At 45.6% G+C, this 24,645-nt stretch overlaps 1 protein-coding gene across 3 annotated transcripts in view; it reads left to right on the forward strand.

Annotated features, from left to right (window-relative positions):
• Window positions 1-24,645, forward strand: part of PLA1A (phospholipase A1 member A) — a 40,779-nt gene that overhangs the window by 6,464 nt on the left and 9,670 nt on the right. For 2 of the 3 annotated variants that reach the window (XM_065943462.1, XM_065943465.1), the window contains 10 exons: window positions 2,253-2,454; window positions 4,277-4,454; window positions 4,980-5,088; window positions 6,605-6,706; window positions 9,101-9,190; window positions 10,937-11,104; window positions 12,491-12,580; window positions 16,169-16,277; window positions 19,340-19,504; window positions 20,093-20,498. In XM_065943462.1, coding sequence (XP_065799534.1) covers window positions 2,253-2,454; window positions 4,277-4,454; window positions 4,980-5,088; window positions 6,605-6,706; window positions 9,101-9,190; window positions 10,937-11,104; window positions 12,491-12,580; window positions 16,169-16,277; window positions 19,340-19,504; window positions 20,093-20,177 — 1,298 coding nt within the window. In that variant the 3' untranslated portion in view covers window positions 20,178-20,498. Of the gene's footprint in view, window positions 1-2,252; window positions 2,455-4,276; window positions 4,455-4,979; window positions 5,089-6,604; window positions 6,707-9,100; window positions 9,191-10,936; window positions 11,105-12,490; window positions 12,581-16,168; window positions 16,278-19,339; window positions 19,505-20,092; window positions 20,499-24,645 lie in introns of those variants that run through there. The other variant, XM_065943464.1, reaches the window with a different exon arrangement.

The raw sequence follows: 24,645 nt of genomic DNA on the forward strand, positions 1-24,645 counted from the left end.
TTAAGGTTATATTAATAGCTATCAGCCTAGTACTGTTTTAGCTACTTTAACTCAAGCTTTGATATTATATTGGTTTTATTGTCATTAGTTTTTAATATTCTCTAATTTCTACTGTGATTATTCAACTCATTCATTACTTAAAAGGGAATTAAACTTAAAAAATCTCTAAATGTATCTTTAAATAATTTTGTTATTGATTTCTAATTTTTATTATTGCTTATTTAGATAACATTGTCTGGAATATATTGATTCTATGATGCTTGTTGGGCCTTGCTCTGTGACAAACTATGTTTACTACATGACCAATAGAGCAATATAGTCATGTATGTAGTTCAGGTCTCCTGTTCAGGTAGAGGCTTTTCACCTTTTCTTCCAGAAGTTGGGGGAGGCAGATGAGGTGATCAAGTCATGACAAGTCTATCTTGGGTCATGGGAACACGCACAAGCTGCCACAGGCTGAGGAGCCTGGGGGCCTGCACTGTCAGAGTGGGCTTCATTGCAGGAGTGTCTGAGATCTGCCTGGTGAGAAGGGAGATGCAAGGGGACTCGGGAACCAGGCCTGGGGCTCAGATGCAGAGGTGAGGAAACCACTGTTGGCGAGCTGTAAGGGTGGGGTGCCCACATTCTGCTCACAGTACTATGGCCCAGTGCACTGCAGATCCACAGGCCTTCTGTACATGCTCCCCAGTTACCTCTGAAGGCAGAGAACTATTCCAGAAACCTGAGAGAGCTGTGTTCCTTGTGAAGAGGGCTGTGCAAATCAGTTTGCAATCTAGACCTGTCTTCTGATGTTGCAGATGGCTTTGTCCTGTGGTAGGAATGCGAGGTCGCTGCTAACAGCACCAGGATTAGGGCCCTGTGGGCACTCAGTGTATGCACTGCAGCTCCTGTCAGTCTCTTTCTGTAAGACAGCTGGGTGTTAGAGGCCCCCATCTTTATCACAAGCATGACAGGGGGCTGTTGGGTCTTAAAGATAGGCCAGATTTTCAGCTCCCTGGGATGCAGGAGTTACAGTATGCTGCCATTTCAGTTCAGTACTGTAGAAGGCCCTTCAGTGACCTTGGCTATAAAATATCCTATTTAAAGGTAACTGTTGGAAGGCACTATCAAATACATATAGCTCATTAAATGCCTTCTCTATCATCGGGGCAGCCATGTGCTGGGCACTGCAGGCTCTGGAGTGGCTCTGGACTGCTCCTAAGGACAAAATGTGATTAGTGAGAAGTGATCACTCTGGGATGGGATGAACAGACCAGAATGAGCCTAGTCCCCAGGGCAACTGCTTATTTTATAGCCCAGGGTTCTTTTCAGAAAACTGTATTATTTAGCCAGGACTGTTGTAAGAAAGGGCTTCCCCGGTGGCTCAGAGGGAAAAAAGTAAGTGCCCAAGACCGGTGGCTCAAACAGCAGAAGTTTATCCTCTCACACTTCTGGAGGTTGCAAGTATGAGATTAAGGTGGTGGTAGGATTTGTTCCTCCTGAGGGTTCTGAGCGAAGGATCCATTCCAGGCCTCTCTCATTGACTTAGAGATGGCTATCTACTCCACATGTCTTCACGTCATCTTTCTTCTTTGTGACCAAATTGCCTCTTCATCTAAGGACATCAGTTGTATCAGATAAGGGTCCACCCTGTTGGTTTCATGGCCTTCTCAGGTGGCTCAGTGGTAAAGAATCTGCCTGGCAGGAGATGCCAGTTCCACCCCTGGGTCAGGAAGATTCCTTGGTGAAGGAAATGGCAGCCCACTCCAGTATTCTTGCCTGGAAAATTCCATGGACAGAGGAGGCTGGCAAGCTACAGTCCATGGGGTTGCAAAAGAGTTGGATATGACTGAGAACACACGCAATGGCTTCATTTCAGTGTAATTAACTCTGTAGGGACTCTGTCTCCAAATACAGTCACATTCTGAGGTTTTAAGGATTAGTTAGTTAATTCAGCACATGAATTTATGGGGGAAAGCGGACTCAATTTAGCCCATGACAATATCCGTTTCACCATGGCCTTTAATCTTCTCTAATTGAGCAGTATTTTATTCTTCTCTGGTATCTTATCTTTATAAATGAAAAATAGTCACAGATTTTGGTTATAGAAGTGATGCCTTTAATAAATGAGCCATTATTACACTTGCTGATTTATGATCAATCCCTGTAAACCCGTTTCTTTCTTTCTTCCTTTCAAAAGCACTTTTCTTCTTTTTAAGAACAGATGACCTCACCTTTGAAGTTTCTTGGGTTTTATTTGTTTTTTCTTCTAGGGGATGCACCTCCTACCCCACAGATGAATTGTGCTGACTTCCAGAATGCCAATCTCCTCCGAGGCACCAATCTCAAAGTCCAGTTTCTCCTCTTCACTCCTTCGAATCCCAGCTGTGGGCAGCTAGTGGAAGAAAGTAGTGACATCCAAAACTCTGAGTTCAATGCCACTCTAGGAACCAAGCTAGTTATCCATGGATTCAGGTGGGAGCCAACCAACCAATAGGATCACCTCCACTAGGAACTGGAAAATGACCCTCATACCACAGGAAGTTAGTGGGGAGCAAAAGGAGAAATGGATTTACTGCCTGTCACAGGTCCCCTTGCTTACCTTCTGCTGGTCTTGAAGAGGTCTCATAGCAACATGAACACACGCTGTGTTGCTCTTTCTTATTGGTCACATATGTTACACCTCTGCTAAGTCTCATCTTTATACTTTCAAACAGTAAATATGAATGACCCTGGATAAGTAGCACATGGAGCCTCGATTTCCATGCCTGAGTAAAAGGGAGGTTGTAAAAATGGTCTCAGTGATCCTTTCCTCCCTCAAGTGTGGGTTGCATGATTCATTTCAGCCAGCAAGGTCACAGGCTTTGTGCAATTGCTCAGGGGTAACATCAGGGTGTTTTTATCCAGGGTTTTATTTCCTCTTCTTCATTTCTACCTGGGTTTCACAACCTAAGAAACTTCCACTTCCATCATTCCCAGAGATTAGTGTTTCTCAGGCACTACACACTTCTTCAATTTCTTTGATGATCCACAGTCCAACTTTTGTTGTAATATATAGTCTCTGAGTCCCAAATCAATCACCACCCTTCCTTCCAACATCTTCTCTCCAAAATTCACTGACAACGCCAAAAATAGTAAAAAGTTGCTGGGAAGAGAAAGGGAGAGAATATGGTGAAACAGTAGCTAGAACAACTGAAACTGGGGGGGACCCAATGAAGAGGTGGACAGTGAGGCACTGCACAAAGGATAATTGCTTCCTCATCTCTGGCTGGGTTCTCCCTGCCTCTCAAACCCCTGACTCCAGAGTCCCAGTCACATCTTCCCTTAGGCATTCCTTCCCATTCTTGGGCCAAAATCTCTCCTCTGGCAAATCCTGCATTTAGCCACCATCCGAGGCTCAACCAGAGACACCTGCGACCCGGAGATAGCTGATGGAGTGGAGAGCTCTGAAGCCTTGCTATGCTGTCGTTCCAGATGCCCCCCAGGTCACATTCCCTGGCATACACCCGGGCTGGGCTCCTCTGTCCACATGAGCCAACTCTGTGCCATGGAGAAGACTTCTTTCCCATTCCTAACCTCTTAGGAAAGCTTTCTGAAATTTTTCCTCTTCTTTTCCTAGAAAAGTCCTATTATATTCTAAGTTCTAGAATAATAAAGAATATATCTCATTTTTCTTCATTTCTCAGAAAGCACCTAGCACATTGCCTGGCCCATTTGTCGCATGAAGGGTGAATGCATGAACAAGTAAATGGAAACACCCCCAAGGAAGGTGTCTGTGTTATAGAGTGAGAATTAAGATTGCAAACCTTGAACTCTAATACACAAAGCTATCTTTTCTTTTGCATGAGTAACACAAGCAGGGTCAGCACATGTGGTCCATGTGATTTATGCATTGCATAAAGGTACCTGACTGAGGGTCAATGAGGCTGAACTCTGACCTGAGCTCTGAGCCCTGGCCCAAGTCTACATCCACCCGGAACAAAGGTACCCCTTTACAATTTACCCACAGGCTCCACATGTGCAAGCAGGAACCCTGCTAACTTCAGGATTATGTCCTCCTTATGCTCAAAGCACTGTAGGATTTAGTGCTCATACTCCCCTCCACCCCCCACCACACACACACACACACACACACACACACACACACACACACACACACACACACACACACACACACACACACGTGACTGTTTTCTCTAGATTTGTTCTGGTTTATAGAAATGTCATTGTAATTTCCATGATGATGAATACTGACTGGGAAGATAATTTTCCTATCCTTTCTTGGCCCCACATCTAGGGCTTTAGGAACAAAGCCTTCCTGGATTGATAGATTCATTGGTGCCCTTCTGCGGGCAGCAGATGCTAACGTGATTGCTGTGGACTGGGTGTATGGCTCCACAGCGGCCTATTTATCAGCTGTGGAAAATGTGATTAAGCTGGGACTTGAGATCTCCCGTTTCCTCCGTAAACTCCTGGTAGGTGTAGAAGAGCTTAGGGTGAGCTCTGGCTGCTTGTGGGGGAGTGAGTGCTCAGAAAGAAAGAAATAACACGTGAGGAGGAGCTTTAGAGAGGAAGCAGAGCCACTGGTAGTCTGTGGGTCTTTGATTGAGGTCTCACCTTTACCACTTACTGTGCTGACCTCAGGCGGAGTTTTGAACCTCTCTGAGCCTCTTGCTGCTTCTCTGTAAGACGCACCACTACCTGTTACATCGGGGGTGCCGATAGCTGACCCTGCTATGCTTTCAAGAGGAAATGGCTGTGGTCATTCCTCACACACCTTGGGCACCAAAAGGAAAGTGAATGGGTTGTCCAGGTGGGGAGCCCAGGGCAAGGGCAAGTGATTAACAGGGTGAGATTCTGCACTTTCTCCCCAAAGCATGTGTGGTTGGTACGTCGTGCCCAAGACCTTCTGCTTCTGATGCCTCAGAGGAAATTGTTACCCTTGTAAGGTCAGGGGCTGGGGTGGCCCAAATGTAACTCACTGTAAATGACTGTTCTAGGCGCTGGGTGTGTCAGAGTCCTCAATCCACATCATTGGCATCAGCCTGGGGGCCCATGTAGGGGGCATGGTAGGACATTTCTACAATGGCCAGCTGGGACGGATCACAGGTAACATTCTTCCCTGCCCATTCGCTCAGGTTTAGAGAGAGAGAGAACATGCCTGGAAGAGCGTTTGCTAAGGCAGGCAGAGGGAAGTGTGTTAGGCCTTTGTTCTTATGATCAAGTCATTGATCACCACTAAAACTTACCTATTGTGGCCCTTTTGGATAAGATGGTATTGTGTTGTTATTGCATGATCTCTAGTGTCAGTGTTAGAGGCCATCTATTTCTTTCTAAGCCTCAATTTCTACAACTCTAAAATGGGTTGTAACAGCTCCTATCTCCTTGGCCCACTGTGGAAATCACCTTTACACAGTTTTTCTAAATACTTGCACAGTGCTGGGAATTTTATGCTTCAGGAACTACCCTCAATCAGTAAGGAGCCAGAGCTGTGTGGTAAATACTCTGGCTGCCTGGCACTTCAGTGGGACAGTTCTGAGTTGTGTTTTGCAGAGTCCTGCAGGGAGTCCCCAGTGGGATGAGACCCAAAGTGATAGTCTAGTCATTAAAACTGTCTTTCATTCTCTGACTTTTTTCCACTCCCTCATGATGCTTTCTGTGCGTGCATGCTAAGTGACTTCAGTCATGTCCGACTCTTTGTGACCCCATGGACTGTAGCCTGCCAGACTCCTCTGTCCATGGGATTATCCCAGCAAGAATACTGGAGTTGGTTGCCTTTCCCTTCTCCATGAGACCTTCCCTATCCAGGGATTGAACCTGTGACTTTTATGTCTCCTGCATTTACAGGCAGGTTCTTTACCACTAGCACCAGCTGGGAAGTCCATGCTTTCAGTGATTTTCTCCCAAATAAGCTATTGCACTTTACATACTTGTCTTATAGTCTGCTTTTTGGGTGGAATAAGGAGGGAGCCAAGGTAAGGCTGGGAGAGAGTAATATTTACTTCACTCTGTCATTGTAAAGGGGCTTCCCAGGCGGCATTAGAGGTAAAGAACCCTCCTGCCAATGCAAGAGATATAAGAGATGTGGGTTAGATTCCTGGATCAGGAAGATGACTTTGGAGGAGGGCATGGCAACTCACTCTAGTATCCTTGCCTAGAGAATCCCATGCACAGAGGAACCTGGTGGGCTACAGTCCACGGGATCACAATAAGTTGGACACAACAGAAGCATCTTAGCATGCATGCATACACGTTGTTGTAAGGACTAGAATGTGTGAAGTTGCCCAGCACAAGGCCTGGCACATAGTAACTATTCAAAACATTATAGCCATTGTTATTACTACATGAGGATGAATATTACTGACATTAACCCTTACCAAATGGTCGGGGTTAGCAAGTTCATTTCAGAGCCAGAGGAACTGGGTCATGAAGAAGTTAGAGTTCTCTCTACTCAACAGAGTAGGGTTTCCTGGGAAAGGTGGTCCTGAGCTAGTTCTCTCACCCTTGGGTCCTTGTTGGGGGATTCTGATCTGAACTATAAGGGTTGCCCGTGTAGGTGTGCAGTAGATCCATGAGAGTTCTTGTGTCTGAAATGACAGGGCCCCTGACGTGTCTGTCCTTGCAGGCCTGGACCCTGCTGGACCGGAATACACCAGAGCCAGCCTGGAGGAGCGTCTGGACCCTGGGGATGCCCTCTTCGTGGAAGCCATCCACACAGACACGGACAGTGAGCTGGGTCGGGGGGTGGCAGGGCAATGAGCACAGGGCAGAGGCTAGGAGTGGCCCTAGGAGGAGACCCTTCCTCTCTGAGCTTCTGTTGCAGTGAGGAGTTTACCAGCATGATCTCAAAAGTCTCTTCCAGCCCTATTTTGCTCTGGGACTGAGATGAATGATTTTATTTTTAGCCAGCATGAGACAGAAGGATTCTCATTTGTGGACCAAAACTGTTTGGTCATGAGTCTCACTCTGATTCAACACTCAGCCTCATGTGAGGTAGTGTTTGGAGGGCACTTCTGCCTGGCAGGCACACGGGAAAGTCAGGCTGTTTTTTCAGGGTGAACGTGCCTCGCCCTGGGACACTGGGGCATTCCACTTCTGGGGCAGATGCTCGTGCCTGTCAGAACTTCTCTCCTTCCCAAGAGATGAGGCCAGCCCTCAGTTGAGTGAAGAAAGAGAACTGCTGCCTCCAGTAATGACAGGCACAGGCAAGAACCCCCAATTCTGAATCCATCATAACCAGCAGACACTCCTCCTCATTCCTACTCAATGTCAGATGCCCAGAGTCTAGTGCCAGGGCCTCTGCTCAGTGTGTTGGGTACCAGAAGAAATTACATCTGTCTCTGACCACGAGAGTTTGCAATTCAACTGAGAGACAGCCATGTCTCATTCCATTTGGCTAGAAGCCTTTTTAGTATCCAAAACTCACAGATTCATGATTCTGGAAGAAGTTCATGTAGTCATATAACTCAATCCTCTTTTCCACCTCCATTTCACAGATAAGAAAACAAAGTCCATAGCCCTCTGCTTAGTTATTAATTAACCATGTTAATTAACAATGTTAACCTTTTATGTTCTAAATTTGCTAAATAGGTGACCTATTGGTCCCTATTTATTTGTCCTAGGCCTCTCAGTCCCCTTCAAAGTTGTAGCCACTACCTAATATGATAAAAGAAAAAGTTTTTCTTTTTATGATAAAAAAATAACTTCCGTTTATTCAATTAGTCTTGACTGATCTATGTAGCAGGCACTAAGAATACTGCAGTGCACAGGGCACCATGTGGGACTTGCAGGCTAACAGGGAAAGCATTTGTCCCTGATTTGTTCAATAAATTAGTATTTGGTACTAACATAAGCTAGGTACCGTAGAGTGGGGAGAAGACGGGTAAAGGCCCTGCCTTAGTGGACCTTACATACAAGTCAACAGACAAGATAATTCTACCTCGTGATTATGATAGTAAGGGCTATGGGAGGAGCGTATTTGACTTGGCAGGGGGTGCGGGGTCTACCTCAGATAGGATTATTGAGGAAAATCTGTCCAAGGAGGTGATGTCTGAGGTGAGATTTCATGGATGAGAATGAGCCAGCACTGGAAAAAGCTGGGAGAAGACCGTTATAGATGGGGAGGGCAGCCAGAATGAAAGCCTTATGGTGGGTGAGGGCAGGAAGGAGAACCATGTAGTGATGCGATGAGAAAGTGGAGCAGGACCAGACTGGACATGGCAGGGGGTTTACGTCTTATTCTATGATCAATGAGAATAGGGCAGCGATTTGGATTCCTTTAAAAGATGACTCTGCTGGGCAGAGCATGGACTTTAGGTGGGCAGTAAAGGAAGGCCCTTTGGACGGTGTTTGCAGTGGTGGCCTGGATGAGGGGGCAATAGTGGCTGAAGCAAAGGTGGTGGGAGTAGAGATGGAGAGAAGCAGAAGGATTCAAAATATATTATGGAGGTAGAACTGACCTGACAGATGATGGGCAAGGAAGCATTCTAGGTCATCACTTAAACCCTGGATAGATGACGTTAAACTGGTAACACACACTCCACTGCTTACAATTGTGACAGATAATATGAAGGAGAAAGTCATGATATTTGGCAGCTAAATTGGACTGATCTTGAGGGGTCAGATATTGTCACACTGATGGGATAAAGGCTATTACCTCACAAACTCATCTCTTTGTCGTCAGATTATATTTCTTCTTAGTCATAGAAGCTCAAAAGCATGTAAGAGACTGTAAATGTGGTCTCACACATATATATCTGAACTGTTACTTAGAGTAATAGAAACTATTCAACAAGGAAATTTACCAAGCTTATTATAACATTTACTGATTCATAAAAATGTAAGGGATATTTTTCTTGATTTTATTAGGCAAATATGAGTATCTTCTTATGAATTTATTCTTAGCTTCCTTTCAGCATGACAAAACCTCTTAGAAAACCATCTAACGGCTAGTTAGTTCTGTCATCTTCTAGCATTTAGGAATAAGCGGGTCCCCGTTCAGCCCAGAGAAGGGATGGGTGCCCAAGGTCAGACTTCAGGCTCTGTGGCCAGTAGACCCTGCTATGGGGACCTGAAAATGGCCCCTGAAGGAAGAGGGTAACAAGGTTCTGCCTTCTTGCAGATTTGGGCATTCGGATTCCTGTCGGACACGTGGACTACTTCATCAATGGAGGCCAAGACCAGCCTGGCTGTCCCACTTCCATTTATGCAGGTCAGAAAGCCAGAAACACTCGGTGTTTGGCTGCTCCAGAGACTGGATTTTATCAACAGGTTTCGTGTTGAGTCAGCCAGTGTGAGCCACAGGAGTCTTCCTGACAGTGTCATTTGCTATGTCCCATTGAGCTTACTCAGCACTTATTGAATGGATGTCTGTGGAGACAAGGAATTCTAGGGGAGGACTGCCTGAAATTAAGATTGCTCCATATTTAGGTTCCCTCCCTATATCTTAGGCCCTACCATCATCCACCATCACTCAAGCCAATAACCTCTCTTCTTCCTAGACCCCACATTGTGGCAGGGTCCACACTAGTTACATCCTTTGCAGTGCCGCGTTGTGTCAGAACCAGGCTGGTGTACCCAAAGCTAGCTAGCTGAGGGTTCAATTCACTGCACAACCATTTCCCCAAACTAATTAAATTTAAGTTCTTCAAAATTGCTTTCAAGATAATCTTCTTGAATACAGTCAATGAATATACCTATCTTCTCTTCTAAATTTACTCTTCTGGATACTCTTTTTGGATATATTTTTTATGTTCTTAGCATAATTTTAAACAGTTTTAAATTTACCAAAAGCTAAGCATTAAGGGTTGTTTAGTCTTGTTATATTCTTCTCATGAATGCAGCTAACCTATCAACATTTCATATGGGAGTTTTGATTTCTGAATACTGTGTTTTTAACCTTTTCCTTCTTTACCAAAATTTTATCATTTTAAAGATTCTTTTGACAATTGTGTTGAGTAACCACTAATCCAACTTATCAAATTCACTGATTTTCCAAATCATGTTTTTTTTTAATAATTCATAATTTTTTCAGCAATTCTGATCAGATTGGTTTGGTTTTAATGGCTTTTGAAATTTTCTTTGGCATTTTATTTGGTCACTTTCCATTTTTTCCTTCATAACACAACTTGAGAAGGGTTTAGTTTGTGTCTTCCATCTTCTTGTTGTAGCTAGAAGGGGGTTGGCCATAGACAGTGTTCCAACAATGGGGGAAAGGAAAATCCACACACAGCTCATACTTGGTTCTGGTCCCAGTGAGGGGGTCCCAAGGTGAAGGGAGAGTATGAAGACCTTAAATGCTGGAGTTATGGCTCACTATAGACCTCTTAGCCCCAGCAAATTCATTCAGTGTGAATTATCACAAATTTTAAAATAGTCAACAACAACAATAACAAGAAACCAAGTGTTTGTTGTGTTGGGACATTTGGCAGATTCAGTGTCAGTTACTGGGTGAGGTGAACCTCAGTACATTGGCTTTCATAGATGGACCATGAGCTGCTGCTGACTCCCTTGATTGTCTCTTTGTTGGATTGGGTTTAATGAGGTTGAATACAATTGGTTGTGTGGGTGATGCTGAAGAAGGCAAAAATGTGCAGACCAATATCCATTTTGAGAAGTAGGGTCAGGATCGCCAACTCTTCACATGCTTCCATTTTCCAAAAGAGAATCTGCATGATCATGGAAGAATGGGTCTCTAAGTAAGCAATTTTATTGGTAAATTAAGCTTAGTTAAAAGAAAAATTTTTAAAAAAAGGAATCACTTCAAAAAAAATTAAAAAGAAAAATGAGAGTATAGTAACCATATTCATCAATATTTCAAAAATGTGGCTCAGGGGGATATCCCATGTATTTATAGCCTGTTGGACTATAACGTTCAATAGAGTGACAGTAAGTAGCATGGAGGGAGTTTCCATGTGTCTTGAACTGAAACTTGGTTGTGTCTTTTGGCCTTGTTCAGGCTACAGTTATCTGATCTGTGATCACATGAGGGCTGTACACCTCTACATCAGCGCTCTGGAGAATTCCTGTCCACTGATGGCCTTCCCTTGCACAAACTACAAGGACTTCCTTGCTGGACAGTGTCTGGATTGTTTCAACCCTTTTCTTCTTTCCTGTCCAAGAATCGGTAAGTGCTCCTCCTTTGACTCCCTCTGACAACTTGGGGAGAGTTCAAGCCTTGTCACCTCTTCAAGTCCTGATCTCCTATGGTCAAAAAGTCTATTCAAGTTGGGTAAAGAAAATTTAAGTAATGTTCAAAATTCAGCTAGAAGGTGTTCTCACCTAGAAGGTGGCCTTTAGCTTTCTGTGTCCCACCCACCCCCAATACTGCTTCCTGATGCCGTATGCACTCTGTGCACGCCCTTCACACACACAGAGACCCTGACCTGCAAGTCTACCTCAGGATGCTCTCCAGAAGCATCAGTGTGGTCCAGATCCCCTGCACCCACTCTTGGACCTGATGCACACCATAGTCTTTGTACACCATGGTCTTCCGTGCTAGGCCAGCCGTTCTCTAGTTCCTGATAGGCTTGACATCAAAGTGCTGTGGGGAAATCCCTAAGACTGGCACACATTGCCTGTCTTAGAGGTGTGAGGCCACGTGCCAGCTGGAGGGGTTCCTAATTGCTGATTGACCTGGACACGTCCCTAGAGGATCCAGGCTAGTCTGGAGAGAATGGCTCGGGAAGGCTGAGGGATCCAGCCTCAGCTCACCCTGTGCAGACCATTGTTGTGAATATTCTGGGGTTATCCAGCCTGAAGAGTTCCAGGAAAAACTCCTGGGTAATGTGTGATTCCTCCCCCTCCTTCACTCTCCCACTTCCCACCCCCCAGCTGCCACTCAGAACTGCAGCAGCCTGCCATTGCTTATATGAATGAAATGAATATCAGCTTGACAAAATGTTAAAGTAGGTGTGGTTTCCCATAATAAAGCAAAACAACATTACTTTCTGCTCATCAGGCATATGTCACTGTTTCCCACACATGTGATGGGCCAGATGGTTAACAACCACTTTACACTCTCTGCTCAGCCTCATCTCCCACGGGATTTTCCCTTTTTTCTAAACACCTCAGGGATGCTAATTATACTTCCAAGAATATTTTTCATGTTTCCTCACCCAATATCCCTTTGCCCAGACTTTACTTTCTGCTTGGAAAGCCCTTCTCCAACTTGTCAAAACCATTATTCTTTAACTCAAACACTTTCTGTGCTCCAATGCATAGGATACAAATACCACTAAAAGAACTGTCATATAGATTGTTTGGCAAGCTGGAGACATCATTTCATAATTTCATATGAATACCCTCTGGGAGTGGACCAGATAATCTGAAGAATGTATTTGCTGTCTACTTGTGTGTTTATCCTTGTCTGGATGGAGTTGCTGTATCCCAGGACTCACACAGTTGTTTGTAGAATGAACAGGTGCATGAATTAATCACTGAAAGGCTGGGTGCCACTGAACCCTGAAATGGCCTCCTCAGGGCCCTACTGTCTTTTCTTCTTTATCTCCAGGGCTGGTAGAACAAGGTGGTGTCAAGATAGAGCCACTTCCCAAGGAGGTGAAGGTCTACCTGATGACCACTTCCATGGCTCCGTATTGTGGTGAGTGGGGAGGAACGCCCTGCTCAACTCTGCCAGTGTGCTGACCTGCTGAGTCCAGGGCTCCAACTTGGGCTGTGTCCAGCCCATCGTGGTAGCCAAAGTGGGAGGTGAAGAACTGGGGCAAAAAGGTCATGGAAAGTGAGAGGTGGAGGGCAGCATCTCCTGGGCTTAGAGAGAACCCAAACTTATCAGAGCCAGCCTAAACCATTGCTCTATGGATAAGAACCTGGGGGCATCTTATCTTTCGGTCAGTATACTGACCTTCATTCCTCCCACCCCACCATGGAATCCTGCCCTCCAGTGTGGGCTCTCTCTCTAGGGTGGTGTTTGGGAGAACCTTTTGGGTTTCTTCTTCCTGCATACATTTCCCCCTCCTCGTTGCCCACCCTGTGTGTCTCCACTCTAGCAGTCCTCCTACGTCAGGGTTCATGAGGAATACTGAACCTTCACATACATATTTCAACTGTTTACTGTGACTCCTAACCACTGCATTTCATTGAAGCTAAGATGCCGGTGATCGTGAATGATGACTAATGTGAGAGAGAAAAGGGTATCTTAGAATCTATAACATTAAATTGAGAGCTGAACCATCCTCCTTCCTGTGGCATTTGCATCTTATCTAGGTTGACTATACTTTCTAATTTTTTTTTTTTATCCTGGGGTCTTGTCTGCTTTATTGTGTGTTCAGAATAGAAGTATGCTGGTTTGGATGGGAAATTATATGGCCACCCTAATTCTATATTATTTTTTGATCACTGGTGTCTGGCTGGTTGTTGGAGGGATCTTTGTGGCCATACCTTCCCAGTAGTAGAGGGCCTGAAGTTCAGGCTCAGTGGTCACCCAAACCTGAATTGCTCTAGGATTCTCTGTTCACCTGCTGTGTGATCAGGAGCAAGTTCCTTAACCTTTCTGAACTTTTACACATTTGTGTGGAAAATAGTACTTATTTCAAAGAATTAATTGTGAGGATCAAATAAAATACATAGTACACAGGCAATCACTGCACAGTGACTGGATTCAGTAAGTAATAATTCCCTTCCCTCTGACAACAGGAGAATTTGGGAGCTGAGATGGGGGTGTTTGTAACTTCATTAGAGAGAACTCATGGCTACTTCTTAAGAATAAAGTGGGTCAGCTGTGGGCTTTTCACATCCATACTCTCATCTGACAACCCAGCCCTGAGCGGTGATGTGCCCAAGGCTCTATGGGAGGGTGAAGAAGTCAGGATTCAACTCCAGTCTTCTGACTTCAAAATCTTTACCCTTTCCACGCCATCGTCACTTGCCTCCACACTCGTATTTCTGCCCCCTCTTCCGAGAACCTGCTCTTTTCAGTCGTCTTTCTCAGTTACTCTTGGGTCCTTGCCACTGCGCAGAGGTCAGCCTGAGGCAGGATGCTTTGTCTGGGTCAGAGGCAGGGCTTTGGGGACCGACTTCCCATTTCTACTTCCAGCTCCAGGGCAGCTTTGTGGTGTCTCCTCCCTGTCTGGACAGCCAGGGAGCCTGAGGCACACCTGAAGGTTGAAGGCATTTTTGGATCCCTGCTGAGGGGAATTCACTGAACCACACCTTTTCTGTTTCGTCTTTGTTGTGAGATCCCCTTCCCATCCCCTCAGAAGTATGGTTACGTCTGTTCACAGACCTCAGAGGGGCCTGCATCCTGAGCCTGCCATTCTGAGCATCAGAGTTGGGCCCCTCCTCTCCTGGTGGTGGGGTATGGGTCGCCCACCTGGTACCCCACCTGAACATCTCCTGCTCTCATCTGCTCCCAGGCCACTGTGGCACCGAGCTCCCACTCCCCAGCACTCTCGACCTGCCTCAGCCTCAGCACTGCTCACCAAGGACAGCTGTCACCCTTGGCTTCTGCCAGGCAGGTGCCAGCATGGGCAGAGAATCTGCTCCCCAAAAGTCATTTTTCCAAAAATACTGTTTTTCTCTTGTAGAGCAACATTTCACCCAAAGTGTTTTCTCTCCATCACCTCGTTCCTCACAGTGTACTATGAGGTGATGTTGGGGGTTATTGGTTCTACGTGAAGGAAGTGAGGCACAGAGAGTTTCGGTGGCTTAGGCAGGACATCACAACTGGTAAGCATCAGGGCCTCACCTTGGATCCAGTTCCCCTGGCAAACCATCAAGGGCTCATGTGCTGTTGCCCTTATCAGGCCCAAAGCTGGTAGGAATTTCACTACTAGTTCCCATCCACCAATGTTAGCAGACCGGCCCTTCTAGGGCTTCCAGAGTAATCAGAGACCAGATCAGCAGAACCTCAGGAAACTGTTTTGATTGGTGATACCTGCTGGTAAAGTGATATATCCAACTCAGCACAGAGAATTAGATTCCTAAAGTTATGTAAGGTAGACATTTTTTTTCCACATTGTGATTATACACTCTTGTTCAGCCCTTGCCTGTCAACATAATACTCTGCATCCACAGTAAACAACCAAGAAAGAGAGACAGGAGGGACGTGGCATCTGATGTTCCCCTCTGTGAAGGGGTAGAGTGCAGTGCTCTGTCTTCTTGTGGGTTCTTGGCAGGAGTCCGGTTGCTAACACCGTGAGCCCATATGGATCACATCATTACTTCAACTTGGGCTGTCTCCCTAAATCCACTTAGTCCCTCCACCCAATATTCACCCATAAAACATAACAAATCAAAAAGTACAGACTACCTCTCTAGCTATGTCCCAACCACCAAAGGAGTCTGTGAAAATGCTCAGAGACCATCACAGCCAGGTGCCACCAGATGGGCTTACCCCTTATTGAGGGAAGGCTAGGGTGTTGGGGAAGCTGTAATTCTTCTTAACCTCTCTTGATGGAGGGACCACAGACCCAGGGGTATCACTGTGAACCAGGCTGCTCACCCAGTCTGTGCGGACAATACCAGCTTTGAGAGCCTCAGTTTCAGTGCTGCCCAAGAGGGCGGAGATGCCACACAGGCCCCCCGCCACCCCAGGGAGGGCCACAGTCGTCTCCTGCACACACGGTGGATTCCCTGACACTGTGTGCATGCTAGCGGGGAGGGGCGGTGCTGTATTTCATGAGTTAATTATTTAGTATTAGATAGACACTGTTTGGTTTTCATAATCACACCATCAGGATAATGTTGCCAAACAGAGAGGAGAGGCACATTCTTGGATTACAAGTAATAATAAAACTATCATGTATTGAATGATTCCTAGGCACAGACACTAAGGGCTTTATATGTATTCATTCATTTAATTCTCATTCAGAACTGTGAGGTATGTAATTTTGTTATCCCAATTTACACTTGGCAACAGAGGATGATATAGTTAAGATAGCATCACCGACTCAAAGGACAAGAATTTGAGCAAACTCCAGGGGATTGAAGGACAGGGAAGCCTGGTGTGCTGCAGTCCCTGGGGTCTCAAAGAGGAGGACACAGCTGAGCTGCTGAACACAATTTAGACTTGAGGAAGCTGAGAACCTGAGATAAGAGGTAACTGCGCCCAGTCACACAGCTGCTAAGTGTTAGAGTGAGATTTCTAACTGCTGTGCTGCTCTCTGGGATTTCTCATGCATTGCTCCCACTGACCTCTGGCCTCGTTGTCTGCTCTGCTTTGGTTTCCCAGTGCATCACAGCCTCGTGGAGTTTCACTTGCAGGAGCCAAGAAACAAGGACACCTGCATCACAGTCACTTTCCTTAGCAGCAGTGTCACCTCCTTGGTCAAGGTTACCATGTACGTAAGTGTCCCACAGGCTGGTTTCTCTCCTTCTATTTACATCCATGCATGGACATCCTAGGACATGCTCTGTGTGGTCACTGATGGGTGGGTGGAGCCAACTGGGCCGGGGGTGGGGGTGAGGGTGGCACCTGGGGATGAGGGTGGCACCTACCACAGATGGACCCACAGACACATGCCAGGCAACTGTTTCAGGTTCAGGATGAGTATCGGGTCCAAGCAGAGTGTATTCAGGCAATAGCAGGCAGGCAGCAGTAAGGGAACATCCCAACAGGGGGTGAGAATGTGGGAACTAGGTTCCTGACAGGACATTGTGTCAGGAATCCAGGAAGGGGCATCAGAGATGCCAGCAAGTAGGAGGACCTCGGCCATTGGCCCAGGCAGGGCTGATGAGAACCCAGGAAGCCCCTACTCCTGGGCAGAGGGATGGGGGGAGTGGGGAGGGGGGCTATCAGAGTGGGTTACCAGAGCAGACTCCCAAGCAGAGGGTAACTTAGTCAGTGAGTGCCAGGTGAGGGCCAGCGGGGTTGATGGTCAGTGGTGTCAGTCCCTGGAACCGGGGCTGATTTCCTTCCTTTGTGGAGTCATACTTGAGCCAAGCAGCTGTGGGACCAGGCTTGAGATGAGCGGGCAGAAAGCCTCAACTGTAGGGAGCTGCAAGCCTGGCAGGGGACAGCAACTCAGCAGCTGTGGTGCATGTTTCTTTAAAAAGCCTTTGGTTAGTAACTCACAAGCAGCAGGAGGCAGACTAACCAGATAAATCTCTGCCTCAGTCAGGGTTCAGTCTGGAAACTAGAGCCCAAGCCAGGCAGTCCAACAGAAGGAATTTAACACAAGGAGCTAATTACAGATATGTTGAGAGAACTGAAGATTCAATAGAGGATGGGGAAGCAATGCAGAGCTCAGCAATAGCAGTCACTCCCACTCCAGGTCTACAGGGACAAAGCCAGGTGGTGTTGGTAGAACCGAGTAGGGCTGGGGGGTGGGAAGGGTAAGTGATTGGCAGGAGCTCAGAATCTCTGCCTGAAGTAGCCTCCCACTCATGCCTGGGAGCCTGAGGAATGTAGCTTCCAGCAGGAGGGGTGCAGTGCAAACGAGGTGATCAGTGCCCATACGTGCAAATGCACAATTGTCAGCAGTGACAGGGGCTATGAAAGCAAAGAAGATGGAGCCTGGCTAAGTATGGAGAAACAGTGTTTGAGTAGAGTTCTGAAGGGTTTGGAGGCTCCTTCCCCCCAGACCACGGGTTCATGAGATGTGACCCTGGGAGCAGTGATATCAGGCATGGGGACAAGAGGCTGGGGGTGCTAATCAGAGCCAGACCATGCCACCCCTGGAGGACAGGGGAGGGATTTGGGGTTTTATCCTGAGAGCAGTTTGGAGAGCTGCTGGAAATTTTAAACAGGAGAGTGACAGGATCATATCTGGGTTTGGAAACACTTCTCGGGCTTCAGGGATGGACATTAACTGTGCTGTCAGGGAAGATGATTTTCCTCTTGGAGGAGTGCATGTCTGGACTACCAAACACTCTGCCACCAGACAGGGTTCCAACTCTCCCAGTCCACACAGCCCGAGACAGCAGATAGTCAGGACCCCCACACAGACCTGGGGTGCCCACGTAAGCCTTGCAGATTATAGCTGAGTAATTTTCATTAGATCAGTTCAAGGTCATGTTAACTTCTACAAGGGTGTTTCTATCACCTCTCCAGCCCACCTCTCTGTTGGGTAGATGAGCCAACACTTGCAGGAATCATGATAATGACACGTGACCCTGGCTGATGGTTAGAATCACCAGGAGAGCTTTAGAGACTGCTGACCGCAAGCCCCACCCCAGACCAGTCGCAGTAGAATCTCCAGGCATGGCCTCACCCCCTACACTTTGAGAAGCTTCCTGAGTAATTGGAATGGATATCCAAAGATTTCTTCTTCTCCCCAAAGAGACTTGCATTACTGTTTTGAAGAACATGATTACTTCAATTCCTTGGGTTTTGTTTCCTCTTGCAGAACAGAAATTGAAAAGAAGGGAAGGGGGTTTATGTGTGGTCTTTCCCCTACTTTTTATAAATTTGTGAAACCCCAAGATTTCCTTCCATTAGAAAATGGACCCAGGTCAAGTCCCCAGGGCCCCACTCACAGTGTCCTTTATAGTCCTTCTAGTTTCCAAGCTTTCCATCCAAGCAGCCTCTTAAAGTGAACAGTTTTGTTATTTTTTCCTCTGAAATAAACACTTTTGAAATCGAAAGAAAGAAAATGGAATAGCTTTTATACAAAGTTTTATGGGATCTTCCTCAAAAGGACAAAACAAACTATATGACTAACCCTGGGTTAGAAAGTACACACAGAAGACATTTCCTCAGTACGCAGAGGCCAGAAAGGAAAGGGAAACCATGCTCTGCTTAGACAACACCCGATGGCATTCAGAGGGAAAAGCAGCACCCTTGGGAGCTCCCTCTCTCTAACAGTCCCTTTTTCTGAGCCCAGAGGAGCCTGCCCCTGAGGGGCAGCTCAGGGCAGGGCGCAGGGGAGCAGGGGCTGAGGCTCAGAGCTAGGGCTGGGTTACACCAAAGCCGGAAGGAGACCACACCTGGACTCCACCCCAGCTCTGATTGGCCTCAAGGCCTATTGTTTGTTTGTTCATTTGTTTCCATCCACACATTCATACTCAGTCTGAATAGAGTAGTCTTCACGCAAAATTCTTGGAATTTGACATCCTAGAAGAGGCCTCTGCTTCCAGCTAGATGAACCTGAGAGTAAATATCTTCACTAATCTGAATTCAGAACATCACTAACTAGGACACTTTCCCTGATGTGTAAATCCAGGAGCTACTGTTTTACTGCAGGGTCCACCTGTTTACTTTCAAAAATCAACACCTATTTTTCACTTCATGCTCAAAGCTGTGGGGTGTGGGCGAGGTGCTGGTAAGGATGATGCAGAGGACTGTGTGCCCACCTCCTAGGAACTAACTGACTGGGCTACTCACAGAGCCCCTGGGAGCCAAAGGGAAGTGAAGGCCAAACATGTGACAGTAAGTTACTTTCCCTTTCCCTTTCCCTTCCAGACCTAGACAGCAGCGTGTCGGAAAAGGAGTCCTAGCTCACCCCAGCCCTCAGTGTCAGATAAACCAGGTGAAACTCAAGCTTCAGGCTTCCCACCGGGTTTGGAAAAAAGACCAAACGACCATCATCGGGAGGTTCTGCACTGCTCCTCTGCCTGTCAATGACAAGTAAGCCCCAGATCCACCCCACCTCAAACACACCCACCAGGACCAAGGCTGATCTCAGATGTGACCCTTGTTGAGAGATGCAGTCTCATCATGGGGATAAGCTTCCTTGAAGGAGAGATGACAGAGACCCAGGGTGTCCTGAACCTCCTGCAGAGCCATCTTGGGTTGGGATGCTAAGAAACCAAAGAGGGTGGACTTTCCCCATTCCCACTTTAATATAAGAAACTCCATTTTATCTGATAGATATATATGTTTTATGTATCTGTTCTATTTAGTTTCTCTGTCGAATTTTATTGGGACAAAGATTGTTCATTGCATATTTCCTCTTCTTCAGCCTCTGCTGGTCACAGTCATGGGTGTCAATCTGGAATTCCTATCCCCTTTGTACCACCTCTAGCAGGCATTTAGAGTATGTCTTACCACACCTGACCCTTGGAGGGCAGGAGTGGACTCCTGTAGTAATCATCCCATAGATGATTGTAGACCTGACATCATGGAAACACAAGGGCACACAATTCTGAGCCCTCTCTCCTGACCAGCCAGGAACCTGCCCTGAGTGCACACCCTCTTGTTTTTCTTCTCTTGCAGCAAAAATATGGTCTGCTTACCTGAGCCAGTGAACTTAAAAGCAAGTGAGACTGTTTCTTATGACCTGAAAATAACCTGTATATAGTATTTGGGCAGGATATATCCCCCTTGGATTGGGGGTGGGGGATGATGGGCATTCAACTTATTCTAAGCCATTATGACTAAGAAAGAATGCAGAAGTCTTGTTTACTTTCTCCATAATTAGCCACCTTAGAGGGGAGAGAGAGTGCTCATTTTACAGAGCTTTATCTCCATTGTCTGTTGAAAGAGTTTTACAAAGATACCATTTCAACCTTCCTATTCATACTTAACTGCAATTGCCCCATGTGCTTGGACAACTGTACCTAGGATTCAATGGAAACATATACAGGAGAAATACTTTTTTTTCAAATAAAACTATGGAATATCTGAATCATTCAGTTGTTTTATTGGAATGAAATTCTGTTATGTACAAAAAATGTGATTTACAATCTGCAGGATTGGAGAAAACAGTAGATGCTGAATACTCTGCATTAAAATAGCAACTGAAAACAAGTGCTTGGTATAAGAGAGGGAATGGAGGATGGGGAGGAAGATAATACCATTCACCATCCCTTACCATTGCCTTCTCTGGGTATCTGGGAAGTTTAGGTGCTCAGAGCAATCTTTGGAGAATATAGGTGGATTTTCTTTGGGTCAGTGTTTCTCAAATTTTGATCTTTATAAATAACCTCGTGTCAAGCCATAGGCCAACAAGAAATAGATGGTATACTCAAATTGGGTAATTTGAGAATTTATTAAGAGGACTGTTTACAAAGGTGTTGGCAGGAAGTGAGAAAATCACGAGGTACAGTGCAAGTTCCCTGGGGCTGGGGGCAGTGGGAGCTGCTGTGTTCTATGTCTGAAGAGGCCAGAGGAGGAAGCACCAGAGTCTGGAGACAGAGAGATCTGCGGGACCTCTGGTCAAGGGACAGTGAGGGGGCAGCAATCCTGCAGAGAGGGAACCAAGTAAACAGATTCTCCATCCTCAGTTTTCCTTCTTTCCTCATTCTCCTGCTGGTGTTCCCACTGAGTGACTCCAGCCAGAAGCTGGAAGGCAAGAGGCACATTGATGTGGCCCCAGGGCATAAAGCAGAACAGAGAAGATGGGAATGGCTGGGATGGCTGTGGGAACAGAGAGACATGGTGTACACTTTCACTGCCTTCTCCATAGCCAGGTACTCCTGGGTTCATCTGCACTGAATAGTTTTGCCTGTGTTGTGTGTGTGCTCAGTCGCTCCAGTCGTGTCCAATTCTTTGAGAGTCCCTGGACTGTAGCCCTCCAGGCTCCTCTGTCCCTGGGATTCTCCAGGCAAGAATACTGGAGTGGGTTGCCATTTCTTCCTCCAGGGGATCTTCCTGACTCAGGGATCAAAACTGCACCTCCTGTGACTTTTGCACTGGCAGGCGGATTCTGAACCACTGAGCCACCTGGGTTTGGCTTAAGTCTTAAAAATAATTTTAACCATTTTTAAGTGTATAATTTAAGTAGTATTAAGCACATTCACATTGTTGTGCAGCCATTACCACTATCCATCTCCAGAAATTTTTCATCATCTAGGACTGAAACTCTGTCCCCATTAACCAATAACTCCCCATTTGCTGCTCCCCTCAAATGCTGGTAACCACCATTCTAATGTCTGTCTCTGTGAATTCTACTCTTCTAGAATAGCTGATGCAATCATACAATATTTATACTTTTGTATCTGGCCTGTTTTACTTATAATGTTTCCATGGTTCATCCATATTGCAGCAGGTGTCAGAATTTCCTTCCTTCTCAAGGGCGAATAATATTTTATTGTGTGTATAAACCACATTTTGTTTATTGTTTCATCCATCAGTGGACACTTGGATTGCTTCCACCTTTTGGCTATTGTGAATAATGCTGCTAAGAACGTGGGTATACATACAGTGTTTGAGCCAAAAAAAAAACTAAATAAATGGGCTTTGAAAGGAAACTGCTGACTTGCCAATTCACTCTCCACAATAGAGGCTGGGCAAATGATGCAAGCAACAGGCTGCAGCTGCATCCGGGCTAAGTCACCTAGGTCATCAGGAGAGAGAGCTTCAGCCCTTGTCCAAAGGCCATGTGATGCAATGTGAATGCTCACAGACACACTTTGTTTTCTGCACTGTCCACCCCAGTCAGTAGAACAACGTATCTGAGGAATCTTCTTCAATATATGGACTTAAGAGGTTTTTTTCCCCTTCAAAACCCAAATCCTTCTTTCCTTTTATCCTTCCCTTTTTTACTCCACCCAGTTTCCCAGCAAGAACCTCCCTAGAGGAAAGGGTGGAGGCAGAAAGCAGAGCAAATGCCAGTGTGGCTGAATGGAAAGCTGAATTTAGGGACCGTCCCAAATGCCCTGTGCTGAACCTAGAAATGTAAAGGCCAAAAGTGATCACAGGGAACTTAATTTCTAATTTTAAAAAGGTTTTACAAGACTATCCTTTTTTGCATGTGTATTAAATAAGGTTTTAGGGAGGAAAAAAAAACCTCCCTAGAGACAGACCTACCCTGAACTGAATGAGGCTGCATTTCCTGTTCTCTTACTTTAAAGCACTGTTAGACTCTCACATTTTATTTTGCTCCCCATCAGAAACTAGATCATTACCTTACATGGAAAGCCAGTTTCCCTTATAAAAATAAATATGAGAACAGTGTTTAAAAACTCCAACTAGCTCCTGTGGCTTGCTGAAGGTTCTATGCCCCAGGCCTGCTTTATCCTTATTAAAAAGAAACAATTAGCAAGTGTGAGAGAAATGTCAAAAACTTATCAACACCTAACAGAGACTTTCTTCTGTATATGCAATCAGTGGACTGAAAGAAATTTAGAGCATGACTAGAAAATTCACCATGAGATCTGATGTTATTTATTGCTGAGTCTATGTGCTACATTAAACTACACTGCTTATGCTCTAGGAAACCTGGCCTTACGTATGTGGGATGTGTGTGGAGTTAAGAAAAGGGGAGCGGTAATAGAACTTGCTTGATGGCAGGGCAAAGGCAGAGTGTGGGTCTCCCATTCACACCCATGTCACTCCCAACTCCCGCTGAGACAGGGTTTCATGAACAGAGACTGTTGTTGTTCACTTGCTAAGTTGGACACCATGAGCAACAGCATGCCAGGCTTCCCTGTCCTTCACTATCTCCTGGAGTTTGCTCAAATTCATGTCCATTGAGTCAGTGATGCTATCTAACCATTTTATCCTCTTTCACCCCCTTCTCCTTTTGCCTTGAATCTTTCCCAGCATCGGGGTCTTTTCCAATGAATCGGTTCTTCGAATCAGGTGCCCAAAGTACTGGAGTTTCAACTTCAGCATCGGTCCTTCCAATGGATATTCAGTAATATCCATTTGGATATTGGTTTGATCTCCTTGCAGTCCAAGGGACTCACAAGCATCTTCTCCAACACCGCAGTTCAAAAGCATCAATTCTTGGCACTCAGCCTTCTTTATGGTACAACTCTCACATCCATACTTGACCACTGGAAAAACCATAATTTTGACTATACAGACCGTTATAGGCAAAGTGATGTCTCCTTAATTCAGGAACTGGCCCCTATACTTATGTGATACTAAAAACATTAATTCTGGAGGCTTCTTCTCTCTGGCCACTATTCTGAGTATGTTCAGTTTGTACTGCAGTCCCCAGAGTGGGCTCCATTTACTAGGCTTTCTCCCCACAGGGTAGACCAGAGGCACATGGTTCATTTGTTCTTTGCCAATCCTCCATTGCTTCACCTAAGAGTTGTTTTATGGTTACCTTCAGTTCTTCAGAGTTTAAAAATCTGTATTGATCCAGCTTGCTTGCTTTCTTGTGGAGTTAATTTTTTGAATCTGAATGAACTTTCCATGTAATGCAATTCTTTCATATATTATTATTGTAATCTCTCCAACCTGTCAGAAAGTTTTCACGTCCTAATCTTATCTTAAAGAATACTTAGCGCTCCCTGTAGGCTTTATGTCATTTATATCTATATCTATATGTAGATATAGATGATATTTTTTGTAGACTCCTTTTCTGTATCTATAGCTAAGAACTTGAAAGGAGGCCAAGGGTAGAGACCTGCTTCTGTGTTAGTTGCTCAGTTGTCTCTGATTCTCTGTGACCCCATGGACTGTAGCTCCCCAGGCTCACCTGTCCATGGAATTCTCCAGGCAAGGATACTGGAGTGGGTTCCCCTTCCTTTCTCCAGGAGATCTTCCCAACCCAGGGATCAAACTCAGGTCTCCTGCATTGCAGGCAGATCCTTTACCAACTGAACCACCAGGGAAGCGGAGATAACAAATTGAAATCAACAAATTGATTGATCTTAATCAAGAACATATTATGAGGAAAGTTTCAATTCTTTATATGTACAATACCCTGACTAAAATATGATTAATCTAACTTTAGCATGACTTAATTCCCGGAAATGCAGGCTCCTAATAATTGCTACTTTATTATCTAAATACATGCCAGCAAACTTTTTAGTGAATTATTCTTTGCTGGGAATCAACATCAAACTTCCTGATCTCTAATTTTAAGAGTT

This window comes from Muntiacus reevesi, chromosome 8, assembly GCF_963930625.1.
Source record: "Muntiacus reevesi chromosome 8, mMunRee1.1, whole genome shotgun sequence".
Taxonomy (NCBI): Eukaryota; Metazoa; Chordata; class Mammalia; order Artiodactyla; family Cervidae; genus Muntiacus; species Muntiacus reevesi.